This window comes from Echinops telfairi, unplaced genomic scaffold (assembly GCF_000313985.2).
Source record: "Echinops telfairi isolate 266 unplaced genomic scaffold, ASM31398v2 ScPeMD7_23;HRSCAF=83, whole genome shotgun sequence".
Taxonomy (NCBI): Eukaryota; Metazoa; Chordata; class Mammalia; order Afrosoricida; family Tenrecidae; genus Echinops; species Echinops telfairi.
The window spans coordinates 11,634,271-11,644,676 of NW_022103920.1; the positions used below are offsets into that span (position 1 = coordinate 11,634,271).

General features: G+C 51.8%; 1 protein-coding gene across 1 annotated transcript in view; it reads right to left on the reverse strand.

The window, feature by feature from the left end:
- Positions 1-8,963, reverse strand: part of LRGUK (leucine rich repeats and guanylate kinase domain containing) — an 88,481-nt gene extending 79,518 nt beyond the window's left edge. Inside the window, exon 1 of the mRNA XM_045288922.1 lies at positions 8,631-8,963. Within this exon, the coding sequence (XP_045144857.1) occupies positions 8,631-8,963 (333 nt within the window). The remainder of the gene's footprint in view (positions 1-8,630) is intronic.
- Between the last annotated feature and the right edge of the window lie 1,443 nt (positions 8,964-10,406).

Genomic DNA, 10,406 nt, shown 5'->3' on the forward strand with positions numbered 1-10,406 from the left:
CATTAGAAAGGAAACAACCCAGCACCCTGCTCTCTATGTCATGGATCCAGTCGTTGGGCCCTTGGAGGGGGGGTGAGGGGAGGCCGAACCACAACAGACTCCCCCCAGCCCCAACGAGAAGAGTGAGTAGTGGTGGCAGCTCCCATCCAGTCTGCTCTCTTCCAGGTGGGAAAGCTCTCTTGAGACCCTCCAGTGCTCGAGTTCCACGGTCCCCACGTCACAGATGGAGAAACGAAGGCCCGCGGAGGAGAACTGGCTGGAAGCGCGGAGCCTTCCTTGTGTGACGGAGCTGGAGGAGGACCAGGCCAGATCTGTTTGATTTAGGCGCAGTTCTCCTCCAAGACACTCGGCTGCGTGTCCACACCCCAAAGGGCCACAGCATCACTGTCAAGGCGGGTGCTTCCCTCCTGCTGGCGTTCTCTCGGGAGAACGCAGATTCCCGGCTCACCTCCCATTCTGTTGGGTTCACGCAACTGCTAAGATTTGTTCAATGGGGAATTCTCGTTTCCATAGGAGAATGACCCTCGGTCTGTAGACAGTCCATGGACCAGTGGACATGCCCTTTAGGTGGGTCAGTGCACCATCTGTTATCCCTGCGCCACAGGCCCACCACGTTAGCATGGCCCTCAGCACGAGGACACCGAGGAGGGTGATGGCATCGGTCACTCTGGCCTAACCAGCCATGACCAGCCTGTGGATTTCCATGGTGAAAAGCACGTCCCAGGCCTTCTAGGTGAATTCAGGAGCGTAGTGCAACGCGACTCGGGCGCTTGATCCTGGGGGTACACGCATGTCCATCTAGGCTGTTGTCATGATTTTCCTGCCATAGCAGCACCCACTCACCCAGAGCAGCCTGCTGGTTCCAGGGGAAGCTCAGGGGTGTGGCAGTTGGACGGGTCGATTTGAGCCCCAGCTCTGTCATTTGGGTTGTGGGACTTTGGGGGAGTCAAGTTGTCTCTGTGCTTCAGGCATGTTATTGACTCTTTCAAAGGATGGGGACAATTTTATATGTACATATATACATACATATATATATATATGGATGGGGACTATATATATATATATATATATATATATATACATATATAGATTTTTTCTTCTAAGTCAGGATGGTGAGACTTCATCTCACATACTTGGGAGATGTTATCAGGAGAGACCAGTCCGAAGGACACTGTGCTTGGTAAAATAGGGGGGCAAAAAAAGGAGGCTTTCAACAACATGGACTTACACAGAGGCTGCAACCATGGGCTCAAACCTAATGACTGTGAGGATGATGCAGGACCGGGTAGTGTTTTGTTCTGTTGTACACAAGCTTGCTCTGAGTCAGAAATGACTTGAAGGTACCTAACGATAGATATAGATACATATAGATAGAGATATATAGATATACACACATATACATATAGATATATACATACATATGTATACAGATATATACATACACATGTATGCAGATATATATATATACACATATATACATGTACATATATAGATACAGATATATACACACACATATATACATATTCCCATTCTTTTTATTTGAAAATTAAAATGTTCAAAATAATTTTCTTAAAAATATATCTTTTTCCCATTCTTCTCAGAACTTTGCAAGTCAATAATATGCAAGAGCTTTGTATATATCTATTTCTACATCGACAGCTATATACATACATACGCACTCATCTACCTACACAAAGCTCTTAGAAAGTTCAAAGCTCTTAGCTCCATGCCTGGACTGTCCATACCAAGTGTTCCCAACAAAGGACAGTTGTGTCCACTAGTTGATGAAATCAGAAATCCCACGTTTCAATGAGTCCTTCATCCGTATCAACCAACCCACTGCCTTCACAGAAATGGGAGGACGAATTGAGGGGGCTTTGAGTCAATAACATGCCTGAAGCACAGAAACAACTTGACTCCCCCAAAAGTAAGTGGGAAAATTGCAGTATCTTTTGATTCCATCTTTCCACAAACCCACTGTAGGCCTCTCGAATGTCTTTACATCCCAAGTGATGTTCCAGTTCCTTCTGTAAAGGCCCGGGAAGGGATAGAGGAGGGGAGTGGCCCTTTCTCTCCAAAGCTGTGCCAAGGAGCCATCAGAAGCCAGTGATGGCCTGTGTTGTTGCCCCAAGCTCTTTTGTGTCTTTGGAGCAAGCTAAGGCCCCTTAACCCTGCCCCCCAAAGGCGGATGGCACCCAGTTCAAATGGTAGACATGTTTTAAAAAGAGTCAAATCAATCGGACTTCCCAGTAATTTAGAGTCTGTCTACTTTACTCACCCTATGAACCAGCTCCCACACTCTATTGGTCGTGGATAAATGGTTGTACGAGAGGCTTTAAAATTATGGGGGGCATTCCATTGTCTTCATTCCTTAAGGGTCCCAAGATGAGATGTCACTGCCCTGGAACTTTCTGGCCTAGAGACCCCCTACCTTGTTGCAGAAGGTCATTACCAAGGCAGAGGTCATCTGGGACTCCTCTCTCCTCGGTCCTGGGGTTTCCAGGCACAATTCTCTTGCTGCAGGGGGCTGGGGGGGGGTGTCCCAGCACCTCTTGCCTTTGGGAGAGACCCCTTCTCTAGGGGCCCAGAGCTGTCAGTGCATCACATGACTTGCACGACACTGCTCATGTCGTCAGATCTTCTCCCTCCATCAGCCTGAACTCTCTAAACCTCCTACTCTCTCCCCTTGCCAGCGTGCACACACTCCATCATGAATCACAGTGGGCAGAGGCCTCTGGATTTAGGCTCTAATATGATTCCCTCCACCGGGTTTGGTTTTTACTGTTTCCAACCTTTGGATCACACGGTGTGCTTCCTCCGTGTGGACTTAGCTGATGGCTCACTTCGACGGCGGCTTTAAGACAAGCCTGTAAGACTCCAGACACTAATCTTTCTGGTAGCCACCTGCTTACTTCACCACACTTTGCTCTAGCACCCATTTCAACAGTGAGCACTTCATGGGGGCAGGCACCGAGCAGGGCCACGTGATAACACCAAACTGTTCTTAGATAGGGCTATGATTCAGGGCGAGCTCAAAACCCAGTCATATAGCTATGGTTTCTAGGTGTCTCTTGTCCACTTGAAATACATCATGATTGTGTGGAAGGACATTACAAATTATTCCCCTGGGGTGCATGGTCGTTCTGTTCCTATTATCATTAATCCGGCCAAGGGTATAGAATTTACCCCTGCTGAGAAATTTACCACTGTTGAGAAAAAAAAAAGTATGCATGTATAAGACTGTTTTTCAGAGCAAAATACATGGGTTGTTGATTTGTAAAGATTACCACCGTCGGTGACTGAACATTCTTTGCACAAACAACCAGGGCTGGAGATTGGGCAAAACTTTCAATAATGCTCATTCCTCAGCGTCGAACTGCACTAAATATGTCATTCCAAGGCAAAGTGAGGATGGAAATAGCACGGATGTGGAAGTTCTGAGTTGCCATTTATTGGGCATCCCCAAAGCATGAATTTTGAACCAAAGTCCAATGACTTCCTCATCTATAGACTTGGGATAATAGTCACCAGCATCTTCTCACGTTAGGGCACTTCAGCCATAGGCCCATGGGAATATCTCAGTTCCTTTAATCTGCCATTGGCGTATTTAAGGTAAAGTCCAGTTCACTTAGTGGGAGTTTCAAATCGGATCCTTCTGGTGTGGCCTATGAAGGATGGTTCCCTCTCCCTCAAAAGGGAGATGGAGAAGACCAACCAGTTCCTGCCATAGAACATTATTCTACGGTCACCCCCAGATGAACAGCCTCTCCGACAAGAGTGATCAGTGATCCTTATTGGAAACCTAAGTCAAGAAGTGGAGGGGTTGGGGGCACGTTTGTCCAGGAGGAGGTGACCACACATGAGTGGGTGGGTAAACCAGGCGGGGTCCTGCCGTTGGGGAAAATACTCAACATTAAGTATAGAGACCACCCATCGTAGTACAGACATGGTCTCAATGGACACTTAGGATCTAGCTTCCACTCAGCTCTGGGTGACCCAGGCTGTGAACGATGGACCCCCAGGACTTTAGACTGCCTTCCCAAGTACACTGTTGACTGTTTTGATCAGAGAGTCTATAAAAGAATCCTAGCCAAAAGGGCAAGGTGGTTGGGGGCTGGGGGGATGAAGAATTTCTGGGATTTCCTGGAGTCACTGAGGCTAGACTAACCACCGGAAATCTGCCCTGAGATCACCTTTAAGCCTTAACCAAACATGTTCGTTGCAGTCTTCTTTCAGCCAAAGAACGGCTGAGCGGAATGAGCGGAGGACGTCTGCCTTGAGTGCTGTGCTTTTAAAGAAAGGTCTGCACGGGATCAGAGTGACAACAGAAACGTGAGAGGTTGGACAGGAAGCTTAGGGGGCAGGGAGCTATGGTGACGGGGAGGAATAATCTGGGAAAGGCGCTGAGAACGATGTCACAACCGGAAGAAGGCAAGTGCCACGAAAGTGTAAGCATGCCTAGAAAGGGTTGATTGGTATGTGTTCTGCTGTGTCTATTTGCAAAAAAAACAAACAAAGCATATATAGATATACATTATTTCCGGCCTATTCATCCTTCCCCTTCTCAGAGTCTGTCTGTCCCCACCTGAAGACATTTCCACCCTAGTGGGCATCCCATGGGCAATTTCCATTTCTCTCTACTCTCAAGTCTCCGACTCCTTGTGCTCTGACTCTAACTTCCTCATCCATGACCACACCTGGACAGCAGGCCACTGCCTTAAGGCAGGGACGGTGTTCTGTTCCTTATTCATTTGAGGGGAAAGCAGAGAATAGCAAGTACACGTCAGTCAGTCAGTATGTAGGCTCAGTGGACGGAAGTATAAGATAGACACGCACCTATCCAGACAAGTACAGTTCACTCTGGGCAACAGAGAAGTACGTAAGCAACTGCGATAAGCAACAGACAAGTAAGCACATAAGCGACGGCAATATATATTACAGTAGAGATGTGGGACTATGGGTGCAGAGGGCGAGCATCTATTTCATGTCAATTCTGGGCTCAAGTAGGAGCTGGCAAAGACTTCCTTCAAAGAGAGCAACGAAGGAATGTTATTCTGGCAAAGAGGGAAAAGGGGAGATGGGCGGGGGCTCCTCTCTCCTCCTCATTAAAACCAGACTCGCTGCCATAGGGTCAATGCTGACTCACAGTGACCCTGGATGTGGCTAAGTCTCCTCCCTGACCTCTCTCCACCCACCGCCAGGACAGTTTCCCCACAGCTTAGAGACCCAAGTTCACAGTCCATAGAGTAGCCCGGAGCCTTCCACAGCCCTTTCCTGCGCTTGACTTCTGCTCTCATCTCTGACTCATCAGTAGGTGAGAGGAGCTGTTTACCTCTCTACTCAGGCAGGAGTAAGTCTCCTCTTCAATCGAGTCTTTCCTGATCCCTGCAACCCGTACGTCAGCTGTACACATCTCGGCAGAGTCCCAGAGGTGCTGGCTTACTGCGAGAGCAGGGCCTAGCAAAGTCCTGGCTCACACCATCACCTTCTTACATCACAAAGGCTGCCAGTATGGGACCCCCTCCCCCGCCCGCCCGCCCGCCTGTAATTTCCTGAGAGCCAGCTCTATCTGAAGAACTGTGATGTCCAGTTTCTCCGTGACAATTCACGCTCACCGTCCTCCCAGGGGCGGTCAGGCTCACGCACAATATGTGCCTGACACACAGTGCTTTGGACCCCGCTCCTCTTCGCCACTAACTACCCAAAGGGCATTTGCCACAGAGGGATCGTTCCATGAATGGGTGCTCAATGAAGGCTCAATTAATGACATCACATCATTCGTGGCTGAACCAAGCCCCAGCTCCCCACCCGCATCCCCAACCCCCACCATGGCCATTCGTGGTGGCCTTGTGGTGGTTCGGTGCTATCACGTCCGTTCCGACCCATAGCGACTCTGGGTCCAACAGAACAGAACACTGCCCAGTCCGCGCTGCTGTACCTATGCTCGAGCCCCTGTGGCAGCCACGGTGGCAGCACCATGTCCGTAAGGACGCGCCTCCTTTCCACTGGCCTCCTACTTTACCGAGCATGATGAGGTCCTTCTTCAGGGACTGGTCTCTCCTGACAACATGGCCCTGGGCACTTATTTTCATGGGTAACAGTGTCGGGGACTATGCCAAGACTTCGAGGTTCATGCTGACAACCCTCCTGTGAGATCGGTGTGACGGGGCTGTCCCATGACAGAGGAGGGCTGGAGAGGAGAGGCCACCTGCTAAGCTCTCACAACCAAGAAGCTAAGCCAAGCCTCATGTACTAGTCTGATTCCAAAGCTGACGCGGACTCATAACTCAAAGTTCTGAGGACTTCGGAGACCTGAGGCTAATTAATTGTCTAACAAGTAGTCACCGTGCCTTGTTCAGGGACCCGAGCGGTACGTTGGTTAAGCATGGGGCCGTGAACTGCAAGGCTGGTAGTTCCAACCCACCAGCCAGCCACTCTGCAGAAGAAGGATGAAGCCGTCTGCTCCCGTCAAGATGTACCTCTCGGAACCCCTAGGAAGCAATCCGGCTCTCTGTTATAGGGCCCTTATGAGCTGGCTTTGAGTTGAGCGTGTTCTTGACCCCTCGGAGAGAACATAAATGACCGAGTTTGAAAGAGCATTGGCTTCCTTTAAAATGTTTTTTTTTATTGGGGGGGTGGTTCATATGGTTTATTCACCAGATGAAAGGAATGTAATGCCATTGAAAGCCAAAACGGACTGTGAGGACACGAGAGAAACACTCATAATATCCAGAACCCGGCAGTCCTCCAAGCCAAAAGGAAATACCTAACTCCTTCACATCAAGCCCTTCCAGGGTTTGCTAATGGCAGACTGAAGACAGATTAACAAGGGTGCTAATGAACCCCTCCGATGAGGAGCCCACGCTAATTAGAATAATAAAGTAAACTGGCAGCCAACATTTGTGAATTCCTCTGGGTTGGCGCCAGTGGAAACCATACAAACATCTCCAAGTTGCAAAAACACTGAGACCGGTTGTTGTTTTGTTTTTGTGCTCGTCGCTACTAGGGGAAGACAGGTCAGACAGACAATAAAAGACAGACAAGAGAAGCAGTGATTTTCTCAAATCAGAGGAATGCCAAACCGTGCCAAGGAGGAAGAGGAGCGGAGAGGAGGTGGAGGGGAGGGAGGCAAAAGCAAAAGAGAGGAATGTTGATGGTGGACCCCAGGGCAGCATTACGAGAGGAGAACCCTGGACAGGGCCGAAAGGGCAGCATCACAGTGACAGAATCCACAGGCGGGGAGATGGAGGAAAAGATGAAGTTAGACGAGTGAAGGGAGCAGGCGCCACCCAGGGACAAATTAGGCCTCCAGGAGAAGCCGTGGCTGGGAAAGGACCTCTTCCAGGCGAAGCCCGGAGAATGTCACAGAAAGGGGTTCGGGGAAACACCCCGTTTCTCTGTACAGACAGACCTGGGGGGAGAGAGGGCTCCCTTCAGACCCGTGCCATAGAGCGGGTCTCGCAAGAAATCAAGTCGCATGCTTCTCTCCAGACGTGCAAGGCGCGCTGACCCTAGACTGTAGTCTGTTGAGTGTGCCAAAGGGTCACCCAAACGTTCGGGACACTGTGGGAGTGACCAACATGGGGCAGGAGTTGTGAACAGGGCACCAGTAGGCTTGCTCAAGGCAGGCCTGCCACCAGCCTTTCACGTGTCAAACGGGAACCCAAACCGGCAGACCACCCCGTACCTGCGCCAGGCCTACACGACTGATTCCTCAAAAGAATTTGAGGCAACATCTACCCACTCTGAGGGCAGAGGGAAGGGGAGCGAGAAGCCTAGCCTAGAAAAAACCCCTGGAAATGAAGGCAAGCCCTTGGCTCTGGCGTCCCAGCAGCCAAGCCAAGGAAGACAATGGGACCGTTTGCAAGGAAGCACACTATTTACTAGGAACCAAGAGAAGCAGGCACGGTGGGCAGGGTCAAGAGGCGAGCAAGGGCTGAGAGGAGGGGCAGGAGGGTGCTCGGCATAGGAAAGAGCGGAAGTTGAACGGACTTCAGGCACCGGGGATGGGGACGCTGGAATGCATTTCCCTACATCCTGGGACACTCCCACAGCTTGCAGGCTGTTTGAGCCTGTGTGTTTCCCACGCTGCCCTGTCTTCATAGGTTAGCTAGGAGTCAGAATCCACCTGATGGTAGTGAGGCATCCTTAAGGAAGCGGTCTGTCAAAACTTCTCAGTCTTTCAGGTTGCGAAACGACATTTAAAGCATTCTTCCAGAAAGTAACACCCCCACCCTCCCTGGCGGCTCCCCAAAAGGTTTGCGATGGATGCACGCTTGGGCTGGGGGAAGGAGGTCTACAGTGGGAGGGATGGAGACGGAGGCTTCGGTGCCAAAGGCGTAATTACGAAATACCTTTTCTTAAGTTAAAGTTATCCGTCCCACCCAAATAGAATGGTTCTTTTTCTGAACCACGCTGAGAGTGGCCGAAGGAACCACAGCATGCGAGTGGGGAAGAAAGATGCTTAGAGGCATTTCAGGTAGGAGGCGAGGAAACCGGGGAAGAGAACCGCGAGGGGGACGAAGAGAGGGCGCCTCGGAGCAGCCGCGGGGCGGAGGCGCCCCCCAGAGTAAGAGCAGGGAGGGGGTGCAGAAGCAAGCAGCAGGCCTGATCTGGGGTGGGCGGCACACCTCCTGATTCTGCATGTCGGAATCCGAGGACTCCTCCTCGTACTCCGCTTCCACCAGTTCCTTCTTGACCTCCTCCTCCCGCACCACGAAGTGGTCCTCCTCCTCCTCGGCGTCCAGCCGCCGGTAGCGCTGGATGAGCTCCCGCAGCAGGTAGGAGGAGGCTCTGCTGAAGGACTCATGCGTCCTCTGCCCCGAGGGGAAAGTCGCCGAGAAACACTGACGCTCATTGTCGCAGTGCCGCGGGATCGACGGCGTCTCGGGGCGCGAAGCGCTCCTGCTTCCCGGGAGAGAATCCGGCAGGGTCCAGCGGGGCCCGCTCCCGGAGGCCGCCATCTTGTTTACCGCGGTTGCCTAGGAGATGGGCTCCCGGGGACGCGCAAGTGCTTCTGGGAGCTGTAGTCCCGGCCGCAGTGCGCTCGGCTCTCCGCTCTGCAGCTGAGCAGTTTAACCGCGTCTGTCCCGGGCTCCCCGCCTTTCTGCACCCCACTCGCCACACCCCGATGCTTCCTCTGCCCTATCGCTCATCTCCCCGTCTCGGACCCCTCGTAGCACTTGGCGGGCCCACGTGCGCCTCCCGGGAGGTGCGGGGTGCAAGGGGCACGGGGGTGGGTGGGGGTCGGGGAGGTCACCGCCCGGCTGGAAGGTCACTTGCAGGCAGAGCGCCCGAGCGGAGCGGTGGAAGCTCATGGTCCCGTCCTTCGATTCCATTGTGGAATATAAAGAGAAAGCACGGTGCCCTGGCGGCTAACGGAGAAGCGGGCAGGGTGGGACCCTCTCCTCCATTCCCTGGGGGACAGATTTACAGCCTGGGACAGTCCAGGGGGGTCCTGCCCTAGGGGGTCGCTGTCGGTCCGAATGGGCCGGTTTGTTTTATCCCAGACTACAGAAAGCGGATTTGCAGTTAATGTTCACACTCCTTCCGGTGTACGTTCTCCGGGGGACAGACAGCCTCATCTTCCTGCGTGGAGCGGCAGGTGGGCTTGAACCGCCAACTCTGCTATTGGCAGCGCAACGCTTAGTGCACAGCCACTGCGGTCCCTGCCCGTGCTTGTCAAGGGTTGGCATCGGTATTCTTTCCTCTCACAGCTTCTCTCTGAGGCGTTCAGCGAGACTCTTGCAAGGCTGCAATGCGCCCTCATTTTATGCCGGTGCGGTTTGATGTGACCCAAATCCCATAGCCTTAAGCGCCACCAAGTAGGCACTGCATAGAACAGCCGAATAAAAATGATTGTAACTATTATTACCCTCGTGATGGTGGGGAAGCCGCTCTCCTCCAGCCAGCCTTCCCAGGGCCCTGTCTGCATGCTTCAGCGGTGGCAGTTGCAAATACAAAATGATCCTGTCAATGGTTGTCAGGGGAGAGGGGAAAGAATCCTTATGGACACCATCCATTGACTATTATCTTTCCCAGGGCTTGGGGGACCGTTAACACTGCCATAAAGGGTTCAGAATTACCTTCCTTCATTATCGCGCTAGTCATAAACGGAAAGGCCATGATGGAAGTGTCTCTTTTTGCCTGGCTCTCTCGCTTGCTTACTTCCCTCTCCAGAGTCTTTCCCGCCCTCTTCCCCATGGGGGAGGAGGGAGGCTGGCTTTAAAAACTGAGGTAGGAAAGACTGGGGAAGGAGGGGAATTTTTTTTTAATGCAAACCGTGTGTGTGTGTGTGTGTGTGTGTGTGTGTGTGTCTTTAAAGAACTGAGGTAGGAAAGATGGGGGGGGGATTTTTGGAAAAATGCAAACCCTTGAGGTATGCGTCTTAAAGCAGAGTTAGAATT